The 25,360-nt window shown below is 45.2% G+C and overlaps 1 protein-coding gene across 9 annotated transcripts; it reads left to right on the top strand.

The window, feature by feature from the left end:
* Window positions 1-984: 984 nt before the first annotated feature.
* Window positions 985-19,487, top strand: LOC118319320 (coiled-coil domain-containing protein 186). Of its 9 annotated transcripts, none has more exons than XM_035649615.2 (9): window positions 1,006-1,340; window positions 3,397-3,554; window positions 5,953-6,209; window positions 7,978-8,065; window positions 9,876-9,988; window positions 10,810-10,962; window positions 11,726-11,807; window positions 15,835-15,931; window positions 16,344-16,461. In XM_035649615.2, exons 1-8 carry the CDS (start codon window positions 1,250-1,252, stop codon window positions 15,922-15,924), a joined length of 1,032 nt encoding a protein of 343 aa, XP_035505508.1. In that variant the 5' UTR covers window positions 1,006-1,249; the 3' UTR covers window positions 15,925-15,931; window positions 16,344-16,461. The 9 variants fall into 9 exon arrangements, with proteins under 9 accessions (XP_035505506.2, XP_035505505.2, XP_035505513.1 ...); XM_035649614.2 differs by having other exon boundaries at window positions 1,011-1,340; window positions 11,723-11,807; XM_035649613.2 differs by lacking the exon at window positions 9,876-9,988 and having other exon boundaries at window positions 985-1,340; window positions 16,344-19,487.
* The last annotated feature ends 5,873 nt before the right edge of the window (window positions 19,488-25,360 follow it).

Raw genomic sequence — 25,360 nt, 5'->3', positions numbered from 1 at the left:
CGCAGCATCTCATTGTGCCGAGATGTTGTTGTGCAGTTAAAAAAAAGAGGATAAGAAATAAACAAATCTAAACACGGAGATGTATTAAACTAATATGTACAGGTGTCACTCCAATGAGACAGAAGCGAAGTTATGTAAGAGATGGATTATTTGGTTTCAGAATATAAAACAAACTATTAAAATCAATCTAGGGCTGCAATTAATGATTATTTTCATTAGTAAAGTAAAATATATACATACATACACACACATATATTAAAATAATTAAAAAACTGAAATTAAAAAGAGTGAGAATTAATAAATAATAATTTGGACATTTAGTGATGACTTTTTTGGGGGGGGGAATCTGAGACATTTGTCTAAAAGTAGTAAAAGCTGACTTTGGCTCCCTCTGCTGCCAGGTAACAGGGATCGCAGGCACATCAGCAGCTTTAATCCGCAGTTGAATTACAAGAATGTGACCGACCCGCCACAAGTTATAACAGGGGAGACGTCAGCTTCCTCGCAAGGAAAAGTTCATTTTACAAACTCGACGAGCGAGTTATTAAGAAAATAAGTCAATAATATCATGCAAAAGACGAGAAAACACTCAACAAACACCGTCGACCATGTCCCTCACAGTGGTTTCTTACTTTCTGATTTTAATCACACACACACACATATATATACAGTATATGTATAGTGGCAGGACACATGCCAGTTGATATATTGCCTCTATATAATAACCTGCGATCCTACATAATGAAGAGCACAAGCCCGACCGGCCTGCTAGACTCAGCACGTCTGACTCTGCAGCAGCTCTCTACTCGCCGCCCGGGGGGGCAGAAAGTTTTTCATACGGAAAAACTTCTTATAACTTCAATTATAGAGCGTGAGTCATGTCATGTTCCTATTCGTTTCAAGAGAGCGGGGCCAGTTGGCAACAAAACATTTCAGGCCTGAACACACACACACACACACACACACACACACACACAGCAAATCCCACCTCGCCTCCATGTTATGACAACAGCTGTTTGGATTAATGCTTAAACTTGCGCTCCAGGTACGAGTCATCTCCAAGACGGGCGCATGGCGCGAAGAGGGGTGTGTGTGTGTGTGTGTGTGTGTGAGGGGGAGTCAAATATTGCAGGAAACTTGTGCAGGCTGCGTCTTATCTGAGCGCCCAGCCCTGCCCTAAGGATCATGGGACGGTGGAAGACATCGTAGAAGAAGAGGCGAGAGCAGCGGCTCAGAGAACAGACGCAGCATGAGGAGGTTTTTCCGAGCGCAGCGGGACGAAGACTTCAGTCAGATCCAGTATCTGACGGCCAAGTGCACACGCCTGGCTCACGACAAAGGTAAGAGGTCGTGGGGGGCCACGCCCTGACAGTTATTAGCATTGACACCGTCTGCACTCTCAATGTTTTACAAATATTTGTGTCTGTGTGCTGTTTGTTGTTCCTGCAGTTAGATGACGATGACTTCATCGCTGACCTAAGTTTTGTTCTAACAATCTTGGCTTCTTTCCACCGTGTCAACATACAACGCAGCACCTTGAACACATGTTTTATGTTTGTATGCTGCATGTTTCACCACTTTCCCCCCCCCCAACTGTTTAAAACATAAACCTTGAACTTAAAAGTTTCGGAGAAGAGCATTCTGTAAATGTCAGTTTATTAGGAACACCCAGCTGAAACTACAGCTGTGCAGAAGACTAATACAACAGTTCTGTGATAAATCCTCACGTCATCAGAGTTATGATGCTCTGGTTGTGTCCAGGGAGCCGATACACCTTCACGATGAAGTTGTGGAGGATGTAGTGACGTGTGGTTGCTGCTGATTGTTTTATAGTAAATAACCCTAACCCTGAATAACGTACTCCAACATCCTCCAACATGATCGTGAAGCAGAATCAACAGCACGTTTTTGAAACAGATCGAACACGAGGAGGATTTATTCCATTCGTCTGCATTGAAACTAATTCACTTTTTTATTTTTTAATTGCACTCAAGGCATCAATAATTAACTTAGTTTAATGTTTAACTGTAGGAACTACTAAGTTACTTGGTCATAAGGGCCGAGGTTAGAGAAACCGCCACATTTTGTAATATAATATCTAATGTGTATTTAAACACGTACTGTTACTGCTGTGTACTTTTCAATGTGTTCTGTTCATTCTGTTTAAAACTAGTTTCATGCCATGAAATGATCCGCTTGAATAGTAAATAGTTCAAGGGGCTCGGTTCAAAGGTCACGACGGGAAAGTGAAAATGTGCTTCTGTCTGTATTTACTGCTGCAACATGACGAGGGTTGACAGGGAAGTACAATTTTAAACTTCAAACAAGTGATCAGATAAAACGAGATTTTAAATTTGAGGTCAGGGTTCGCGGGGGAGTACATTTCCAGGATCTGACTGTTGAATTAATTCTAGAGGCGTCAAGAGAAAAGACGTGACGATGTTTGATGAAAACTAAAATGAAGATTTCATAAAAGTCAGAGTTGATATGAAGAACTGAGATATGAAGAACTGAGCAGTACGTTAAAGTACGTCTGGGTCTTTCATTCAAACTAGGGATGGGCCTAATATCCCGATAGAGACAATGATTGTAATTTTGAAAATACATATATTATTATATTATGATAATATCGTCTAATTCAATCCAGCACCTCTTAAATCATCATGGTAAGATTTGGTCTTTCTGTGTTTTTCTGTCTGCACAACCACAGGTAGGTATCACCAGTATTGTATTACAAGTATTTTGTAATATTTTGATCATTATTAATTTAGATAGATAAATGAATTATTGATCCCAAACTGGGTATCCCGGTGTTACAGCAGCAGGTATCAGTCACACAACACAACAACAAAATTTAATTAAAAAAAAAGAAATATAAGTATTAAAATATAAGAATCACAAAAAATAGAGAAGAATAAGGAATATAAAAATAAAGAATGTGCAATAATGTGCAGAGGAACGTGGTAACATGAAGGTGCAATGTGGGTTAAACAATGATATTATTGTATTTGGTATTTGCCAGTACATTTTACACAAGTAACAAAAGTTAAAAATGGAACTGACTAATATTATCTACAATATGAATAATAATGATGCTAACGTGATCATTATTTTAATAATAATAATGTCGTTAACGTGGATTCCTCTGGCCACGATTTAATGATATCGTGACGAGCAGAAGTCAAACTAAACCAAAATGCAGTTTCCTCTGACGGATATGTTTTCAAATATTGTTATAATCAGATTGTCACTGATCCATCAACGTGTCAGCAGCATTCTGAAGTGGCGAGCTTCGCCTTAAAGCACCGTGTGCCTTTGTGGCCCACGTGGAGCAGATCCTCTGGCCAGCCAGTGACTTTTGACCTCTGACCTCTTGGTTTCTTCGCGCGGCCGCAGCGGCGCTCGACAGGGAGTTCCTGGTGTCCAGGGAGCGGGAGAGGCGGCTGCAGAATGACCTGGGGGCCGCGGCCGCGCGCCTCCTGCACCAGGAGCAGGTGAACATGGAGCTGAGGATGAAGCAGGACCAGCTCACCAGCAGGATCCACCAGCAGCAGGTGAGCGAGCCGCTCACAGGTCTGACAAGCATGGAGACAGGGCCCCAGGGAGGTGGACGAGGCCCCCCGCGAGCGGTTTCACATATCCTCTGTCAGAATGAACCCCTGAGATGTCACTGTCAAACGCTTATGAGGAAGAAATGGAATCCAGGCTTCATATTTAGCAATATATTCGTTAGCAACTAGTGATTATTTTCATCATCGATTCATCTGTCGATTGTTTTCTCGATTCTTCGATAAGTTGTCCGGTGAAAAATGTCCATTGTGTTTTCCCAAAACCCCCAAGATGATGTTTTGTTTTGTCCACCCACCAAAGATATTCAGTTCACTGTCACAGAGGAGCAAAGAAACCAGAAAATATTCACATTTAAGAAGCTGAAATCAGAGAATTGTGACCTGTTTTCTCTCATAAAAACTACTTCAACCGATTAATCGATTATCAAAAATAGTTGGCGATTAATTTAGTGGTTGATTACTAATCAATTACTGCTGCAGCTCTCATGTAAACATAAATGCACATCTTTTCCACATTGTGCATTTTGTAAACTAAAAGTTTTCATATCTGCAAATAGTCAGGCTCTTATAATACTGGGACAAATATGATTGGTATAATTTAAACTACTGCTACAGAATAATATGGATACATTTAGTTTCAGACGTCATTGTCTGTGTATTTCACTGTAATCAATATCAAAATGTTTCCCCGACTATACGCTCGTTAGGAAGAAGCAGTGTCATTTATCCTTGCGGTCTTTAACCTCATCACAGTCCCATAATTTGAAATGTGCCGTGGCCACCGGGCCACCTTCCACTTACCATTACTGTAATGGAGAGTGGATACAGTGGAATTGCGAGTAAGTGCCAGTGTTAACATAACGGTAAATGCAGGGGGGGTTGGCAGCCGCAACTAAACCTTTCCTGGGGGGGGGGCTGCTTCGCCAAGGTTTATTTTTGTCTTTCACATTTTTATTTTAGCTGCACGGTGGCGTAGTGGTTGCCTCGCAGCAAGAACCTCGCACTTCTGGGTTCGAGTCCCGGTTCAATCCAACCAGGGCCTTTCTGTGTGGAGTTTGCATGTTCTCCCCGTGTGTGCGTGGGTTCTCTCCAGGTTCTCCATCTTCCTCCCACAGTCCAGAGACATGCAGAATGGGGTCAGGTTCATTGGAGACTCTAAATTGACCGTAGGTGTGAATGTGAGAGTGAATGGTTGTCCGTCTCTGTATGTGGCCCTGTGATAGGCTGGAGACCTGTCCAGGGTGAACCCCGCCTCTCGCCCAATGTCAGCTGGGATTGGCTCCAGCCCCCCCGCGACCCTTAAGTGGATAAAGCGGTAGACGATGGATGGATGGATTTTGATTTGAATGCTTTTCAAAAGGCCCGGGTCCAGTATTTCACTGGCCAGGACTGTAGAGAGAGAGAGAGAGAGAGAGAGAGTGTGTGTGACTCACTCACTTTCCCCCACAAAGAATTATAGTTTCAGGTCGGGACTTGCCACAAACATCCCTGAGCTTGCGTGTAGAATATAAGTTGTGTTCCGTACAAGACAATAATGCCACGATCGGGAGATCTGATCCGACTAATCGGATATATGCGTGGTTGACACGCGTGCCGTCCATGTGCATGTGTCTGTGTGTATGTTGAAATGAAGCTGTTGCACCAGGAGGTAACAGAATTCACCAGGGGGGGAAAGAGAGAGAGAGAAGGAATGGATTCTATAAAACCCCTCAAGCGTGAAGCAGCAATGAAAATAGAACGATACAAGCCATAAAAACGTGTATGTCGATGAGAGAATAAGCGGCTGAAGGCGTCTCCATTAGGATGGATGGCTTGTATGTGGGGGTGGGCGGTGTCGCGGGTACATTCGATGTATTGTTGTACATGAGATGTATTCAATGACGATGTATTTAATGGACTATTTCGCGAATATGGCGGCAAAACTTTCACGTCAAATGTTGCTACGCTGCCGGAATAAGACTGGCTTCGGCATTTGTGCTCTCTCGCTCTCTTGCCCTCACACACACACACACACACACACACACACACACACACAAAGAGAGCGCCATGGACAAAGGGAAATCGAGGGAACAACATGAACTAGATTGGCCACACTGGTGTAATTGTCTGCATCAAAGGGTTAAATTGTGCTTCAGAGGAGATTTTAAAAAAGGCGATTTGGCCTATAAATAATATCGCGATATAGTCTGTTACATCGTGATATATTTTGTTATATTGCGATACACAATATATATCGCGATATGACAACATATATTGACATATAACAAAATATATCGTGATATTACAAATATACAATATTATTTATAGGCCATATGGCCCCAGCCCTACTTGTGTGTATGTATTTAACTCCTCGGTGGTGTCCCCGTGTGTCCGTCCCTGCCAGGACCTGGTGGACCTGCTGCGGCAGCGCGTGGCCCTGCTGGTGGACGAGAGCGGCCGCGACGCGGAGCTGCTGCAGCAGGTCGGCGCCGAGCTGGTGTGCCTGCAGAGCTCCGAGGAGAAGCTGGGGGGCCTGGTGGAGGAGCTGAACGCCGAGGCCCAGCACAGGGCGGCGGCGGCCGAGAGCCTCCAGGCGGAGCTGCACGCAGAGGCCCGCCGCAGGGCCTCGCTGACGGAGGGCCTCCAGGCGGAGCTGCGCAGGTAAGGCTATTCACGACGCTACGGCAGTTTGTTCTTATCTCCTCTCCATCAAGGAGTTTCTAACAAGGTGCTGGAAAAGGATAAATCCACCCAATCTGAATTTATAGATCATTTTCATTCATATTTTGTTTTCTTAATTCAATTTATTTTACATACACTATTGTAGGCTTAATGTTTGCGTTCCTGTCCTCAGTTTATGTATTGGCTTCCTGTCAAACACTTTCAAATTATCTGAACTTATCCTTTAATGGAGAAATGATTTTAAGACACACAATAGCTGGGTCATAATTCCAGGAGTCATAATTCCAAACTTCCTGGAGCAGGACACACTTTACACTTGAAAATCTGTCTGGTCTTAAATTTATTACATAGTATTAGAGTAAGACAGAAGCAACATAATATTTTTGAGAAAATGAATCACATTTCGGTGCAGTTTTTGAAGATGTTCCGGTTTGTAGTCTGTACGATACAAATATATCACATTCTGCAAAACCTACACAACTTTTCATTTAGATCCGAGTGAAGATCCCAACGTTTCCAAAGATCCCAAAACATGTCACGGTGAAGTTTGGTGAAATGGTTATGAAGACATTTAGAATATTGACACAAGTTGTATACAGTATGTGTTGGTTTCAGAAAGTACAGATTAATATTATTCAAACAATGTTAAGGGGAAAATAAAATGTGCGTTCAGGGGTTTTAACCACTTTGTGTGGTCGCCTCACAGTCACATGATCTCGTTTTTAAGTGTAAATAAATAGTAAAGATATCGAATTGACGATGCAAAACACTGAAATCCAGTTTTCAAACAGAGAGGAAAAGTGTCTGAGGAGGAAATACCGATTGCGCCGGTGGAAACTTCTTCGCTCTCCGTGTTGTTCTTCGCCTCGTTGAACTGCCGCTGGGGCGACGTGGACACATTCCTCCATGTTTCCCCTCAGCTGTTAAAACTGAGCCAAAATATAAACGGGAACAATAACATTAAAGATTAAGACTAAGTAAAGAAACATTCAAATGAATGATAAGAAATAAATCCAATCTGCAGTGGAAGCTGTCACCAGCTGCGGCCCCTCGGCCCCTCGGCCCCTCGGATCAACAACTGTCGTCCTCGAGACCTGAATGAAAACATTCTGAGTCTGAACGTGTGATTTCAGGTCAAACGCCGAGAGGAGAGGAGAGGAGAAGAGAAAGAACGCCTTATCGCGTCGTGATTGAGGGGGAGGCGGCAGCCGAGCAGCGAGGAGATGAAAGACACATCTCAAACATCCAGAAAAAATAAGAATAAATCTCACTGGCTCTTCCTGTGAGGGCTGAAAATAGAAAATTCAGGTTTAATAGAAAAAACAAACACCTGTGAAAACACTAAAAACATACAAGAAACTGTATTCTGGTTAAGAGCGAACCAAGCGCCGGACCTTGTTTGTACCTTGTTCTCTCAGTTATTTATCTATTTATGAATTTTTATTGAGGCCTGCTTTTTTACTGCTGATAAAAAAAAGAAGCAGAAATAAAAATATTATTATTATTTATTATATATTATATGGATGGAGTTTCCTGTACGGATGAAACAGAAAGTCAGAATGTAAAAAAAGTCAAATAAAGGCCAATTGAAATGATTTCTTAATGTTATTCTGACTCCTCCATCCATATTTCTTCTCGCGTCCTTCCGCCAAATTTCGTGGAAGTTTTTTTGCACAATCCAACAAACGAACATAAGCTCACTGGCGGAGGTAATAGTAATATGTGTATCTGTGTCTGTCCCCGACAGTAAGACGGGCGAGTTGGAGGATCAGCGAGGCCTCAACCAAACTCTGAGGGACGAGCTGAAGGATTTAAGCAGAGCTCATCAGAAGGAGGTGAGGCAAACAGGACCAACTATACTATAATACTATAAGTATATTTTTTAATTAAATTGTGCGTGTGGAGATGCAGTTGTGAAATGATGGTTACCAGTTCTTTTCACTTGTTATAATCATCCTTGTTTGAACGTGACATTAATTGCGTCTCAGCTGACGGCAGATGACACGTCTCCGCCTGGAAAACGGAAGAGAAGTACAACACATGGAAATAGCTGCATGTTGAGATTTATTATGTTGTGCGGCAGGTTAATACATGACGTGTTATTAGTCTGCAAGTGACACGTAGCGTCGCACTTGTCTTATCTACTTTTAGACCAACAACACAAACGGTTCCTGCAACTGTGCAAAGTTAAATTCACTGTTAATAGATAAATAAATAATGTAAACATTCATTGTTCACTGTTTACTGTTATATAGACAGATAGATGAACAGATAGATAGATAGATAATTAGATAGATAGATAGATAAATAATTAGATAGATAATCAGATGGATAATCAGATAGATAATCAGATAGATAGATAGATAGATAGATAAATAATTAGATAGATAATCAGATAGATAATCAGATAGATAATCAGATAGATAGATAGATAGATAAATAGATAGTTAATTAGATAGATAGATAGAAAGATAGATAGATGGATAGATAGATAGATAGATGGATAGATAGATAGATAGATAAATAGATAGTGCTTTGGGTACATGAAAAGCGCTTTATAAATCAAATATATTATTATTATTATTATTAATTAGATAGATAGATAGATAGATATATTCATAGATAGATAATCAGATAAATAATCAGATAGATAGATGGATAGATAGATAGATAGATGGATAGTCAGATAGATAGATAGTTAATCAGATGGATAGATAAATAGATAAATTGCTTGTGCGTGCGGCGTGACTTGTGTCCAGCAGGTGTCAGGATCGGACACTGTGTTCGCTCTGCTCTCCTGACTGAACACACTCAGATGAGGTGGTGCAGCTCTGATGGTTTCACAGTGAGCGAGGACTTCCAGCTCCTGCTCCTCCGGCCTCCTGCGATGGACCAGCGCTGCTCCGCGTCGCCGTCTCAGGCTCATTCTGGGTCAAAGTGGCGGCGCGCCAGCTTAAAAAGCAGTGAATAACAGCCGAGACCGCCGGACTTTGAATAATTACGGCCATGAAACATAAAACCTCAAGGTTCGAAATTCACGCAAACCGTGGCCAAATTTGAAAGAACCACCACCGCCCCAGAGAGCGCACTAATTCAGATTTCGCTGGCCCCAGGTTCGTGTCAGTGTGTGTTGGGTTCTGGGCATTAGTGAAACATTCCTCCGTACCTGTCAGGATTCCGGTTTTTAAAAAAAAAACATTTTAATTTACACTTGGCTTCGCGAGGCTTACTCCCTTTTCGCTGGCCCCGGCCTCAACCGGTCCATCAACCGGCAAAAACAATCCAGCGCCACAATTATCTTTTCAGCGAGATCCAAGAGTCCAAGAGAAACCAAACAGCAGACCGACTGTGTCGGGGGAAGAGGGAGAGAGAGAGAGAGAGAGAGAAAGAGGCTTAATGAGAACATTTATTTGCGGTGGATCGAGACTGTGAATGATTGTGAAAAGTCCTGGGAGTCGGAGATCAGGTCCCACTCCTCTGCATTCGCTCATCTTTCCACATGACGGCGGCGAAGTTGTTTTTCCTCTCTTCTCTCCTGATCCTCACTCAGACCCAGACGGACAACCCCCATTGTTGTCTCCGTCACATCCTGGTGCAACAGCACGAACACAAACTGATGTTGAACCTTCTGTGGTTTTTTTCAAGGTGAGAGAGCTGCAGCAGGAGAATGAGGGAAGTCTGAGGAAACTGCAGGAGACGGCGGAGCAGTTTGAGTGGCTGTGTCAGCAGCAGCGCTACTGGATGTGTTGTGTCAAGAGGTCGGTACTCCGTCCCCCTGGACACTGAAGCACGTGACCCTTGGTACGGTGGCCCTGAGAGCTCACAGCACTGCAACTTTAAAAAAAAAAAAAGACACACGGTAGTGGTTAGCACTTTGGCCTCGCAGCAAGAAGGTTCTGGGTTCGAGTCCCGGTCAAAACCAACCGGGGCCTTTCTGTGTGGAGTTTGCATGTTCTCCCCCGTGTGTGCGTGGGTTCTCTCCGGGTTCTCCGTCTTCCTCCCACAGTCCAGAGACATGCGGGATGGAGTCAGGTTCATTGGAGACTCTAAATTGACCGTAGGTGTGAATGTGAGAGTGAGTGGATGTCCGTCTCTGTATGTGGCCCTGTGATAGGCTGGAGACCTGTCCAGGGTGAACCCCGCCTCTCGCCCAATATCAGCTGGGATTGGCTCCAGCCCCCCCGCGACCCTTAAGTGGATAAAGCGGCAGACGATGGATGGATGGATGGAAATTAAGAAAACCTCTTTCATCAATTTGACAACACGTGCCATGCATTAAGAGGAAGCGCTGCGAATGGACCGCAGCGCAAACGCAAGTGTTTCCAGAGGACACTTAAAAGTGACGCACACGTCTGGACACGCCTGTTATTGCCGCGTTTTGTTTTTTTTGTCAATCAAAAACACCAACGTTTCGTAGCGCTGTGAGTCAAAATCAGCGGCCACAACGCCCCGGTTTCTCAAATGCCATTTCAACACTTTACCCCTATTGGGCTTAAAATCTGTTTTCATTGTCTTTTAACCGTCTCGGCGAGTCGCTGCTTTCTGAAGGTGCGCTAAGAGTTCCTCTGCCTGCGTGTAGGTTCAAACACCGTCTGATGGAGGAGCGAGACGCCCTGCTGCAGCAGGTCAGCACGTTGGAGAAGAAAGCCCAGAAGCTGAGGACGTGCTCACGCGACCACAGCCCCGCGCAGAGCCCCCGCTGCCCCCTGCAGGACGCGGAGAGCTGCGACGGGTGAGCGGGAAGCAGAGCACAGCGCGTCTAGGTGTTGAATCAGGAGCAACTGGACTTGGTTGTAGTTTCTTGGTGACGTTTCACCTCTCCTCCAAGAGGCTTCTTCATTTCTCATTTTTACCCCTTCCCCCTGTAACTCCGTTTCAAGGGGAAGGGGTTGAACATCTACCCCTTTGCGATGGGACAAACCCTTCGAACGCCACACGTCATCACGTAGGCAGACGCGACGTGTTTTTTTCCGGAGATTCAACGCGCCCCGAATGACGCCGATGTCACGGTGACATGCCCAGAATATTCAAATACCCCGTAGCCTTATAGCGCCGAAACATTTGGAGTGTGGGTCTGGAAAATCTCCGTTCGAAGGGCCATCCTGCCACAGGGAACTGAGACACCGCTACACGTGAACGTGCTAAACCGAGTGGTATGGGTAGGGGGTGGGGGCAAGGGGTGAAATGGGATTGGGCCTAAGTCTTCAAGAAACTACAACCAAGTCCAGTCGCTCCTGGATGACCTAACTATGACCTGGATGAATGAGAATCTTTTGTGATTTCTCATCTCTTCTTTTTTAGGCTGCAGCAATGTACAGTGTGTGATAAAGCCTTTATAAAAACACTCCCCCCCTAGACATCAGACAGAGTTAACATCCTTCTCCTACACGTCCCATCATGTCTCTGTGTTATCCACCTCGGTCCGCTCCCTGCGCACTCTCCTGTCCCACATGAATCCACACGGTGTTCACCGCCTGCCCTTCCTTTTGAAGCAGCGTGACGTCGTGGGACCCAGACGGAGTGGCGGAGCTGGAGGTGGAGAAGTCGAGCACTCTGTTCGAGGGGATCTTTCACCAGGTACTTGATTTCTTCAATGGTCATTTCGTGGTCGTCCTGCTGAAGGGTCGCTCCGCTGTCTTTTGAAATCTCCGGGCAGGAGACGCGTGCAAACCTCAGGGGTGAGATATTAGACTAGATTCGCCCGGAGGAGGAGGAGGAGGAGGAGGAGGAGGAGGAGTGAGTGTTTGTTGCCGTACTTGTCAGTTCTTCCAGAAATGAGAAAGTACGTCTTGGAACGAGTGGGGTTTGTTTTCCGTCTGCCGCAGGCTCTTCAAAAGGGAAAGAGGATCCGTGGGACCCGTAGGGTTTCTTTAAAGAGCTCTTTGGCAAGCAAGTATGGAGGAATAACAAATTCTGATCTCCTCAGATCTCTCCGTTGTGAGGTAGAGCTTCATTATCAAATAATCTGCCTGCTATCTTCTTTTATTGTTTTGTCTACGAGATGTCAGAGAACTCCCTGCAGCTCAAGGAGCTAATAAACCAACATATTCAACGTCTCTCGCTATGTGCCAAAAGAAAAGCAACAGATCCTCATGGAATCAGAAACAAACGTTGGTATTCTAGCTGAAAAAACTGTAAATTGATAATCACAATATTTGCTGATTGATCATCAATCAACTTATCCAGGAATTGTTGCAACAGTAATGTGAAGGGTTCCTGAAATCTGAACACCCCTTCATCCAAAGACCCTTTAACAGAAAGCCTCATTTTAAGAGTGGACGCGACCATATTAAAACATTTCTGGATTAGAAACAAGCACTGATCTCAGCATTGAAATAGAAGACGTCCAAAAAGGAAAAAAGCAGAACTAAATATTCATCTGCGTGCGACTGCCAGGCCCTTAGAGGAGTCGACATAGGGCCAGAACTGAGACACTTCAAGGGTCCTGGAGTCTCATCATCGTTTTGTGTCTTTAAGAAAGATTGCTTGAATGTAAATGCTCGATGCAATCAATGGGTAACCGCAGAGCGCTTGGTATTTCAAAACATCTTACAGCATGAACACTTGCAGTAAGTCTTGAAGTGTCTAACGTACTGTAGGAGTATCTGCTCCAAGAAAAGTCAGATGCTTTGTCCACTCGTCCGTCAAACCTCACGTTTCTTCCTAAGTTTTTTTTGCAGAGGTATTGGAATCTCACACAAAATTTCTACTGATCATAAACATAAGTTGAACGCTCATCGGGAAAAGTCAGGTCGCTTTCGCCTGTCTGAACAAGCAACCAGAGCGGTTCCTCATGAAACAGGTACATATAGACCACAGTTTGTCTTACAAGAGAGGCCCGTCTTTACAGTGATGGCTTTTAAAATGTAGAGAGATCAGAGACAAACTGCAGCTCTCGGGGGAAAAAATATCAGAAATCCAAAACCCAGAGCTAATATTCACCGGGGCACCGCTGCCAGCCCACTGTGGGCTCGTCTCCGGTGCCAGGGGGCTTGTCAGAACTCTGAAGCTTTGTGGGCGCTGGAGTCTCATTAGTGTGTTTTATTTTGTCTGTCTGCCGTGCAGTTTTAACGAGAACATGCAACTCTATACGGTGTTCGGCGGTTTTCAGCCTTCGGAGCGGAGGGAGCGCGAGCGACGGGGTGTGGCGTTGGAAGACCGCGCAGTGTCGTAAAACAGCCACAAGAGGGCTCGGGGTGCAACCGTTAATTGGGCTCATTATTGAGTGGATTTTTTTAGTCATGAAATTCTGCACAGGCGGTTCATGGTTCCCAGGGGATGTTTTACAATGACTGACATGATTCCCTGACCCGTCGCCTGTTTCATCAAGCAAAACCAGCAAAAAGGTTTTTTATATATTTGGCTGAGCTAAAGCTAAAATTGTACAATAAGCATGTGACGTAATGTTCACCAAAGAGGCTGAATCAGCGATGAGGAGACTCCTTAAATTAGTATTTGAAACAAACACCAATGTCATATTATCTTTCTGAGGTTTGACTTGCGCTCTGTGTCTTCTGGATGCACCTACTCCTTCTGCGATGATTTTTAATTGCAGCCGGCGGGAGAATTAGCGCCACCCGCTGTTCACCTTGACGAAAACCGACTCGTAGTATTTGCAGAACAGAAGTGGACAGATGCACATCAGTGATTTGCATTTTATTTAGCCAAACTTCTCCAAATTCTGTTAACAATTGTGTTACAATCGGGGGAAAAAAAAAAACTATTGTAGGCGTTAGCATTTAGCTCAAAGCAACATTGGGTACGAAGAAAATCTAGGTCAAATTTGGGTAAAAAAAAAAATCCCATTTGCAACACATGAAGTTTATGTATTTTTTCCAACTTATTAAAATATGATGCTCGCACATATCCTGCAACTTAGTTGTACTTTCCACCAATTTGTTCCCTTTTCTTTTTGTCATGAACTGCACCGTGTTGTGAAAGGACTGGATTTACTGTAACGGCAGATTATAATAATTGCATCTAGAGAACATTCAATGCTGCAGGAGGAAGCTTTTAGGTGCATGGGTACATCAAAATGAACCATTGACCTTTTTATAATTTGTTGACAATTGGTTCAATTTAAAAGATACAGTTTGTGAAAATATTAAAAACAATTCATGAATTTAAGATGATTATTTTTCTGGGTACACAAAGTGCTCCATTTTATGTAACTTGATCTTTGTCATGTTGAAGCTCCAGCCGGGTCAAAATGTCTAGTTCAGCCCAATAGATTTCTTTTGGGAGCTAACCGGCTCTGTTAGGTCAAACACAGGGGGACCCCAACACTGCTCCATGTGGAACCCCAGTAGAAACTGTATATTAATTATATATTTGAAAGCTGGGGCACGTACGGAAGACCCTCGGCCCCGTTCGGCCTTTTGAAACCTTTGGACCAGCGACGGGTGCAAATCTCAAAGGGTGAAATTCAAATTCAGAACAGAGATATTCATCTCAAGGAAACGACTGCCAGCCCCCTGCGGACCTGCAGGCGCTGCCAGAGCATTCATGAAACCGATACTTCACGGGCACTGGAGTCTATGAGCAACGTTTTTATTTAGATTTTTTTCCCGTTTGTCTGCTATAAAAAGAGTTTGAGAAACTTTTGATGGCGAAGCCATCTCGCAATCAAACAAGGAACCCCACAATGTTCCTTTCAGGAAGCGTTCACGAATCCTGACAGCGCCTCAAAAGCTCCATCCTCCTGGAGGATTTTCACGGGGGGGGGGGGGGGGGGGGGGGGGGGGGGGGGGGGGGTCGGGGGAAGCACCCAAAAGGTGTTGTTGCCGGCTGCTCGGGGATTTTTAAAAGCTCCCACATCTTCAGAGTGACATGTTTAGTGGTTTTTTTTTTCAAGAATCCGCGGACAAGAGGAAGCCTGACAGACGGAACGCAGGGGCCAAACCGACTGCCGGTCCCCAGCGGAGCTGTTGTGCAGCCGGAGCCTTCAGAGTTCAGCCCGCTGATACTCTCTGTGCGCCGCAGTCACATCAGGGCCCCTTGTCTTCTCCGTCTGTCCGTCGGCCGCTCATGGCGTCCGCCCAGACCGTCCGCGTCCTCTTCCAAAGCAGCAGAGCGATGACTAATAACGACTTGGAGGGGAGGTGATTGCCAACGGCCCCTGTGCTTCATTCCCCTCACCTCTCACGGGCTCCGCTGTGCACTTCTTGGGATAATTATTCTGATTGAGTGCAGATGAGGCAGAGAGTTTCTTCGCTCCCAGTCCCTGCAGAGTTGAGAGAGAGAGAGAGAGAGAGAGAGGAAATTCAGCTGGAGGAGCAGGGACCGCCGGAGACATGCGAGGAAACAGCCCTGATAAAACACATTATCCAGCTCCGACATGATTTATACGAACGGCAACGTTCCCAGTGTGTAGATACGAGATTCGTTCTGCGACGACAAACAGAGACGGACAGATAAAAAAGAAAAGAAAAGGGAGCGTACGGCTGCCGGAGCGGAGCCCCACCATATTGGAAGCGTTAGGTGGTTTGCAGGTCAAGTGACGTCTTGGTTTCATGCAACTTCTTTCAGCAGCCTAATGGGCAAAATGGGCCGGGTGTTTCTTTATATGTGTATATATTCACATACACACACGAAAACCCACCAGGTCCACACTGTATACGGCTGGAAGCAAAGGAGCTGGTGCATCGGTACATTTGGCGGCTGTGGTCCAGGACGGGGGGCGGTCGTCCGCTAAGCAGAAGGTCGGCGGTTCGATTCCCCGCTTCCCCCCCCCCCCCCCCCCCCCCCCCGTCTGCATGCTGAAGTGCAGAGCGGCAACAGTTAATCGATTAATCTACTGGTAATCGACTGCTAAATGAAGCGGCAACTATTTGGATAATCGATTCATCTTTTCGATTAGTTTCTATGGGGAAAAAATAACCGTTAGTTGCAGCCCCACTGAAGTGTCCTACGGCCGGTCACTCATGAATCTTTGCTATTTGATTTCTTAAATGCTTTTATAATAATAACTTTAATCTAATCTGTATTAAAAACGCATGAAAATCTCACTAGGACATTTTTTCTTCTTCCCCCCCGAAGCCATTTTTCTCCCTCTCACTTTATGTTGTTTGTCTCCGGTCGTCTTCACTTTCAGTTCATTTTTTCTGTCCGCAGGCGGGGAATCCGTTCCACGGACACCAGAAACCTCCGTGAGGACATGAAGCCCGGAGCCGCCCTGGAACCTTCTCTTCCCACCTTCTGCAAACCAGGAGATAATGACGGCATGTGTGTGTGTGTGTGTGTGTGTGTGTGCGTGTGTGTGTGTGTGTGGTTGGCTTTGTAAAATGCTTCCCAGTGATTGCGTGTGTGGGAAAAAAAACCCATAAAATAAAAAAAAGGACAAGAACCCGTGAAACCCACCGTTCACTTGTTTGTCCTCCACAATTGTTCACCTGTCTTTTGAAAAAAAAAAAAAGAAAAAGAATCTGCTTGGTGACGCGCGAGTGGCCTAAACGCCGTCGCTCCCGTGACACGTGCGCGTCACGTGTCGGCCTGGTCCCGTTTTCCCGTAATCGTTCATTACTCAGACCTCGTAATCAACGCCGCTGACGAGAGCAGCGCACCTGAGAATGTTCCCCCTCCGTCTTGTCTGTTGTTCTGCCAGCCAACGGGGAACCGGCAGCTGCTGCACAGAGGAAACGACCAACGTGTTGTTGTTGTTGTTGTTGTTGTTGGGGGTTTTTTTTGGACTCAACATTTTAACCTACTGAGAGTTTCACCCCATCCGAGATCAGAGCGTTCTCCTTTTCTTCAAAAAGAGGACGCGAGGTGACATTTGGCTCGCGAGCTCCATCGTATGTGAACCATATGATGCACATGCGATGGAGGCGGCGGCGGCGGCGGCGGCTCACAAGGCGACGCACACGTGTTGTGGACCAGGCAGGAAGCGTCCTGTCACATCATGCACTCGTCTTCGTTTTCGAGTTGGGGTTGTTGCTGCTGCTGCCGCTCACGAGGGATTCAGCACAGTCGAAGCCAATTTAGCTCCAATAATGCAAAAATAATCAACAGACGCGTTTTGCCTCAGGGAAGTGAAATAACCGCAACACCCTTTGTATTATGGACGCAGGTTCATTTCTGTAGGATCTTTTCTCCTGCTTCTGCTCGTCGGGTCAGATTAACTTCCATGTGCTGCTGGTTTCATTTACAGGGACCGGTCAAAAAATATTCACACTCCTTTTACACACTTTGAAAAAAGAATCCTTAATAACCAATAAGTGAGGACGTGTTTTTTCAGAAACTGAAAATCTCACAATCCGCAAATCTATTCATAATATGGGAACCCGGCGGGTGAAACGGGTCAGCAACGAGCGTCGCTAAAGCCGTTTTCATCGACGAATTCCGGGAAAACGCCGCTCACGTATACGACGAACGAACGCGGCGGGAAAAGCTCATTCGGCGGCGCCTGGGATCCTGTGACCAGGGCGGCACCTTTAAGAGCTGCAGGAGCTCTATAGGGCCAGATCGGGGGCTCTCCAACGAGGCCCCTGGACAAAAAGACGCGCGCTTATTTATGAGAGGGTTGTGTGATATATCATGGGGTTCGGGGGGTTGGAGGCAACCAAGGCAAGGTGCTGCTGTCAGGCCTGCCCGACGCCGGTGTTACGTCCCATCGTGAAGGTGTGGGGGCCCCGGATTTGCAGCAGCGCCCCCCCCCCCGACCATGGGGGCCACCACTACCACCAGCAGCAGCAGCAGCAGCAGCAGTCTGCCCACTGACTGCCAAGCGCTTAAAGGCCTCCGACCCTAAGCGGGTTGTGCATGGCATGGGTGGAGCCCAGAGATTAACAACGGGCGGCGGCTGGAGACAGGTTTGCGTTTTGCACACAACGAATGCCGCTGCGCCCCCCTTCCCCTTCCCCTTCCCCTCCCCTCCCCTCCCCTCCCCTCCCGCAGAACGAGACTCAGACATTACGGAGTGTTATTAATAGAACAATTATATGCAGAGTAAGAAGGGCACGTTTATGTCCGAGCGACGTCACAGCCAGGGAAAGCACATTACAGACATTTAACACCGGGATATGTCCATTAAAGAGAGAGACTTGTTAAAATAGCAGGAGACTTCATGTATTTCCACGCGTGACTTATGTCTGTGCACTTGCTTATGCAAACACAGATTATCTGGTAAAAAGCGTGTACTGTACACGGCAGGAACGGATCATAAATAGCAAGGCATGTTGGGGGTTTTTTTTGGAAAGGACCCAATTATTGCGAGCAGAGAGCCTTTACGAGGGCCGGGAGAAATATTCCTTGTGTCTAAGCTCGCGAAAAAAAACAAAACTCTAACATGTTCGGAACAGTTTGTTTGCGCTTTTGACTAAACTGAAAAAAGAAGAAAAATAAATGTTAGTCACGTCCTTCTTCTTTCCTCGTGGAGGCGAGACAAGAATCCAGCTGAGTTGAGAGTTGTTTACGCCCGCGTCCCTCCTCGTACACTGCAGTTTGGTTTCTTCAGATTGATTACTATGGATGTTTTTGGGCTCCGTCTCGGAGGAGGAGAGACAAACTGCCTCGGCCGCCACGCTAATCTAAAACAGAGCGGGAACGAATGCGTTTTTTTCCCCCCTCCGACACTGTTTGGACGGGTGTGCGTAAATGTTTGTGACAGTGGCGTGAGCAAACACGCACGAGGGCTTGGGTGTTTTTGGGCGCAGCGGAGACACCCTCGGTTTGTAAACGCCGCCGCGCTGTGTACGGCGAGCGAAGCATCGCGGCAAGCCCTGTGTGTGTGTGTGTGTGTGTGTGTGTGTGTGAACGCAAAGTTTCCTCTCGCCTTCGGTGGAACACTGACATCACATGCGGAGGAATTCCTCCCCGGTAAACAAAGAGAGTGGACCAGTGAAGATGCAGACCTGGCAACGAGCAGGAACAAGAAGGGAGTTCTGGTCCCGTCTGGCAGCGGCAGTAAAGCAAACACAGCACGATTAGGTATTTGAGATAATGTGTGTGCTTTACTTCACTTTTTAAAGGTTGGAGTTTGCAGGAGCTCATGTCCAGGATCCACACACGCTCATACATTATGTCCAATATATATAGTTGTAATATGTAAACTTAGTTTCATAAAAATCGGTGTAAATTGACCTGACATGGCAAGGCCTCCACAGTCAGGGACGATGTTTCTGTACCTCTACGTTAAAGCTACAGTGTGTAATATTTAGAAGAACTAATTCACAGAAGTGTAATATATTGTCCATAACTATGTGTTCATATATGTAACATCAACATTGAATGAGTTAAATGAGGTGGACCCGACCTCCGTGTGAGCCTCCATGTTTGCTACGTCGTGTTGAATACGCTTGTTGCACAAAACGATTTCAGAATACGACGCATTCGCGTTGAATTTGAAATTTTGCAGTGCGCCACCATAAAGTGTCCCCGGTCGGTCGCTCGGTTGGTTGCGGTTCGCAACTTTACCACCAGATGCCGCCAGAAAAATAAAAAAAGTTATAAACTGGGGCTTTAACCAAGTAGCGACCCAACGTGCCGTCACCCGTTGGTTTGTAGCGCCATCTTGTTTTTTTGAAACCATATTTTGCCGCCCAAATGTGTAGCCTACCATACTCTATTGTCCATTTTACTCTCAATGAGACAAAGCGATAATGTGAAATTATATACTGTAACTGTATTCACGGGCGTAGCACTGGGGGGGCTAGCTAGCAGCTACCTAGCTGAGATCGACAGAGTTGCTATTGCTAGCTAGCTAACTGTAACTTTTACTACCTGAATACAGTAGGAGTTAGCTAGTTACTATTAGAACACACATTATCATAAATGAACCAGCATCGTGGCTGCGGGGGGCCCAACAGAGACTCTGGTCCAGAATTTGGTGCTACACCCCTGACTGTATTCACTGAGGGGTCTTATGTATTGTGTTGGTAGATCCTGTCAGAGAAACACAAATGCAAACTGAAGCTTGTAGGTTATTTTTTTCTCCCGTTCCCACTGTACTGGCACACGCCATAGTAGTTTATTCCCTGGGCGTCGTGTTTCCTGCATGCGTCGTTTTTATGTACAGCTCATTGAAGTTATTGCTTGATAGATGGGGGCACGCTGGTTACCTTGACGATCTGCTTTTTCCAGAATTTTGCTCCAACACAAGTTGATTTGCAACTCGACGCAGGGTACAAACTGCGCTTGTGTTTCCTGAGGGAGTCGAAACATGCGCATCAGAGGAAATTTGAATCAAGTTCCATTTCCATTTTTAGCTTGCGCCGCTTTGAGTCTTGAATTTCAGGGAAAAGGGGCGAGGGGGCTTTTTGGATGTTTGAGGGGCTCAGCAGGGTCTCTACGCTAAACCACATGTCGTCATCATCGTCGTCATCTCCTCTGTGGGTGCGTGTGCAACAGGAGTAAAGACCAACTGTCTCCGGGAGCTGCAGACAAATCCACCGGAGCATCCCTGGCACTGCTTAAACGCAGCCCGGTGCTTTTGCTGCGTGTGATGAGCCTTTCTTAAAAAAACTTTGGGAATCACCACTGCACAGAATGCATCTTCCCCGTGCTTCCTCCTTCTTCTTGTAGCTATGGTTAGGGTTAGCAGATTAGATAGTGATTTTTTTTGGACGGTAGATTTCGTATTTCCGTTTCCTCTGACAGTGGCAGATATTAAAATATGGCTTGGAAGAGAAAGAAGAGAAGTACCTACGTTGACGGTATAAAGATTTAGTGATGATTCGTTTTTGAAACCAATATAACCGGTATTGTGATAGGTCATAGAAAAGTTGCCGCTTGATGTTTACTTTAACGTGCAACGACGAACCATAACCCTAACAAATTTGGAGTAAAACACAGAATTAAAATGAATAGAAAATCATAGAAAATGCATTAAATGTTGTGTCAAGTTGTCCGTGTGCAAGCGTCGCACCAATGAACAACCTCATTCTTATTGTGTTGTCGTCACTGTGTTTTCGGCCTCAGACATACTTCCCTCTTCTCCTTGGCTATCCGGTTGTCGTTGTAGGATTTTGACAGGATGAGAGAAGCGATCGGCTGGAGAGCAACTAGACAATCGACTGGGAGTTGAATGTAGCTGGTGTGGTGTCGTTTTTGCAGTGTGCTGCAAGATTTTTTGCAAGAGTGCGAAGACCCAATTGGTCTCTGCCGTTTGACATGAGGTTTGTTGTCAGAAAGGGGGCACACAGAAGAGGTTTGATTCTGAACCAGCTGAGGGCAGAACACTCCAGAGTCCGTGTCATTTCAGAAGGTAAAGAAGGTTCGACAACCTTGAGGAGTCCCTTCTCCAAAGGGATGGCGGTTACGTTATTATGAATATGCTGACTGCTGCGTTGCGTCCTGGCACATAGCCTTTCCTTTGTAAGGATTCAATAGGCTCTCTGCAGACGAAAAAAAAAGGGGGGAAAAAGCAGATTGATGTCAGTTGTAACACCATGTGAGAAGCTGTGTCTTTGTTTTGCCGTCCAAAACGAGAGCCAGTGTGAGTGCCGCTGGGTGTATTTGGCTTCACTTCCTTCAAGCAGCGTTTATGGCTTTGGACTTGGGGTTTAGGTTAAGGTAAAAGTTGTGGTTTTAGCATGTTGAGCTGGAAGGAAAATGGTTTGAGGTTTTGGGAATGAATGTAGACAATGGAGGCCTTTCCCATCTTGCAGCAATGCAAACGTGCATACAGCTCTGCGTGTACACGTGTGTGTGTGTGTGTGTGTGTGCATGTATGTCTCGTTGCGTGACAGCGGCAAGATGTTGACACGCCACTGACCCCTGGTTGGCATATGGCGGCAGCTTATTTTACAGCCCATGGGGTGACTGGAGGGTGACCGTGAGTGTGTGTGTGTGTGTGTGTGTGTGTGTGTGTGTGTGTGTGTGCGTGTGTGTGTGTGTGGCGGCAGCGCTGAGCCCCAGACGGTTGCCGAAGCCGTGCGGTCCATTGAGTGCACAGGTGAAGCACAGCGACAAGGTCGTTCCAGCGTTTGGCCGGCTCGGAGGAAAAGCCTCCCTTTACTGTCCTATGACGCCTAATATCAATGGTCTGGACGACAGATGTGTTTTATGTCGAGAAATATACTTTCAACTCGACGGAGTGTTTACACTGGCAGGGCGTTTCGACCGATATTATAGTGGCTGTATTTCATTGTTATTGCGCTGTCAATATTGCCAGTGCGCTCGCTGAGTTTTGATGAATTGCTCTAAAAGGAGATTTTCCAGGATGAGGACGACCCGCTGACCACGAGGGACCGAGGTGAAAGCCGTGACCTCAATTTGAACTCTCGGCTGTTAAATCGACTTGACGTGATCTAAATTCGTGAGAACGATGATGTAGACAATGGCACGGAGACGGTTGCTCTTTAAAACGTTCAGACACATGAATGATGAAGAAGAGGGGAAAAAGTTCAACGAGTCAACGTACGTTGATTCATTATCAGGCACATAAACAGTGTATATATAGAGAGAGAGTTATTTTTTTACACTCCGCATTTGACAGTTTTAATCCAGACACGGGACAATCCTTTTTAAAGAATAGTTTGACACTTTGGGACATGTGCTTATTCTCTCTAATGACTTTACAGTAAATATGAAGCAAGAGCCAGCAGGCGATTCACTCAAGCTCAACATATGGACTGAGAGTCGGGGGAAACAACCAGTCTCGACCTACCAGCAACTCTATGAAGCTCACGAACAAGCTAATTACAAGATTGTATCTCCAGCACGAAATCACAAATTGTTGTCTTTTACATTTTGGTGTTTTGCTACGAATTTAGATACAGCATATTTGTTAATTTCCACTTTTAAAAGTGAAGTAGATGGTTGGTGTTTTGAGTTACGACTTTGTTAAATTGCAAGCACCTGCTGCAAGTTAACGGGACCCTGACTGACTCCAGGCGGCCGTAGCCGCTAAACTCTAGAATCAAACTGAAACTACTGCAACTGAAAAATCAAATGTCCGAACACTGATCTGTGGTGTTGGTTTGTGTTTGCTGACGAAGCGTTATCCTGGGTTACGAGAGCGGGCGCTACGAGAGAAGACGACCTGCTTGAGGATTCTACTTAGTTCGGTCTGTCTCTGCCGCATTGCTGGGTAGCTAAAGCTAGCCAGCTAAAACCAAAGCTAGCTAGCTAAAACAAAAGCTAGCCAGCTAAAACAAAAGCGAGCTAGCTAAAACTATAGCTAGCCGGCTAAAACCGAAGCTAGCCAGCTGAAACTAAAGCTAGCCGGCTAAAACTGAAGCTAGCCAGCTGAAACTAAAGCTAGCCGGCTAAAACTAAAGGGAGCCAGCTAAAACTGAAGCTAACCAGCTAAAACTAAATCTAGCTAGCTAAAACTAAAGCTAGCCAGCTTAAACTGAAGCTAGCTAGCCAGCTCAAACTGAAGCTAGCCAGCTAAAACTAAATCTAGCTAGCTAAAACTGAAGCGAGCCAGCTAAAACGGAAGCGAGCCAGCTAAAACTAAAGCTAGCTAGCTAGCTAAAACTAAAGCTAGCTAGCTAGCTTAAACTAAAGCTAGCTAGCTAAAACTGAAGCTAGCTGGATAGCAGGCCGATATGAAGAAACACAAAGAACAATTTTGCAGACTTACAACGGGGTTTATTGTTGGTAATAAAATTACCTCAACGAGCACACTGGTAAATCATTCACAGGCTTATCGGACATTAAGCTCGCCGTTTCCAGCCTTTATCATTTTGTTGTTGTTGACAGAACGATGCCAGAAGCCAGCCTGCAGACTTCGTCTGTGATAGATTACTGTTGTGTCTCTGTCGCGTAATGCCGCGCTCTCAACTGTTGAATTTGTTCGTTGAATCCTTCCATATAAGAGGAAACAGCAAGAAACAAGGCCGCGCTGCTGCTGGCACCACTTTGGTATACAAGGTGCACCAGGTTGTAAACATTTCCTCCTCAGGTTTTCTGGCAGAGAACATCTGCAATCTATTTTCTCTCAGACCTGAAAATGTCTTTTGTGTGCCAGCGCAGGATTGTTCTGGAGGTTGTTGTTTTCTTCCACCATCTTTGTTCCTTCTCTTTCTTCTTCTTCTTCTTCTTCTTGTCATTTCCAACTCTCCTACATCCAGCTATTCTTCTGGCACCTTACAAGACAAGTTATGAAAGAGGCCTTGTGAAGGAAGGAAGTCAAAGGTGTTTTGGTTTTGGACACCAGCAGAGAACAAGGAGGGACGTCTTTTCTTTGCCTTGTCTCCGTTTGGTTGGCCGCCTGGTTCCTGTTGGGCCGTACGTCGTGTCGTGTGTCGAAGGAATATCGTCAGTGCTCTTTTAAAAAAAAATCAGGCCGGCCTTCCTCGGCATGTGAGGCCCCGGCGAAAAGCCAGACATTCGACACAGCTCACTCCCAGACTCACCGTTTCAAACATGACATGAACCAGAAGAGAGGAAAATCTGTTCAGAAACCGAGAACTCAAGCTGTCTCACATTTATTCTCATGGTACGAGACGGGTCGACCACCTCCACCTTGATTTCATTAAACGCAACATGGCCACGTTCAGTCAGACGTCTCGCTGAAGCTGCATAAATGAAAGTAGACATTATTAAGAGTTTTTAAAAATGTCTCTTTTCTTTTCTTCTCTATTTACTTATATATTATTACTGTTGCCTGCTTATTGTTGAATTATTTTAGTGTATATTACTGTAATTTATGTATTTATTCTTTTTGGAATTGTGCTGAATCATGTTTCTATCAAAGTTGAGTTGTTTTTGCAGTATTTACTTGTTGCTTTAGATATAATAAAGTTCCAGCTACTATTACTAGTATACTACTATATACTACTTATACTACTATATTAGAGTCTGTGGAGTTTCACCATGGTTCAACTTTTTAACTGTGTTTTCATATTTCACAGACGTGACATTTCATGGACGACGGTTGGTTAAAAGGATATATTCAACTTATCTGAGGTTCACATATGGATTCTACTAAGGTTAGAGGTCTGCAACGGAGGTTTTGCAGATTTTGCTCAAATTACATACAAAGACACTTTGTAAATGTCTGCAGCAGGCTATAAAATCACTGAAGACCTTTGTAAATGAAATCCAAGACTTTTAAATACCTTTAAAGCCTTTTAAAAAGAAAAAAACTGAAATCAATATCCTGTATTACTAACCTCATAGATCTTTTTTTTTTGCCTATTCAGTCTTTTTTCTTTCAGCATCTATGGATTTTGAACATAAAA

This window comes from Scophthalmus maximus, chromosome 9 (assembly GCF_022379125.1).
Source record: "Scophthalmus maximus strain ysfricsl-2021 chromosome 9, ASM2237912v1, whole genome shotgun sequence".
NCBI classification, from domain to species: Eukaryota; Metazoa; Chordata; class Actinopteri; order Pleuronectiformes; family Scophthalmidae; genus Scophthalmus; species Scophthalmus maximus.
The sequence above is the reverse complement of the archived record's forward strand: the minus strand, read 5'-3'. Positions and strand labels throughout refer to the sequence as shown.

Bases quoted from the DNA above. Each gene is read 5' to 3' on its own strand.
- LOC118319320 (XM_035649612.2), top strand. From the start codon at position 1,250: ATGAGGAGGTTTTTCCGAGCGCAGCGGGACGAAGACTTCAGTCAGATC. The intron at 3,555-5,952 runs GTGAGCGAGCCG...CGTCCCTGCCAG, and splicing joins GCAGGATCCACCAGCAGCAG to GACCTGGTGGACCTGCTGCG. The intron at 6,210-7,977 runs GTAAGGCTATTC...TGTCCCCGACAG, and splicing joins CTCCAGGCGGAGCTGCGCAG to TAAGACGGGCGAGTTGGAGG.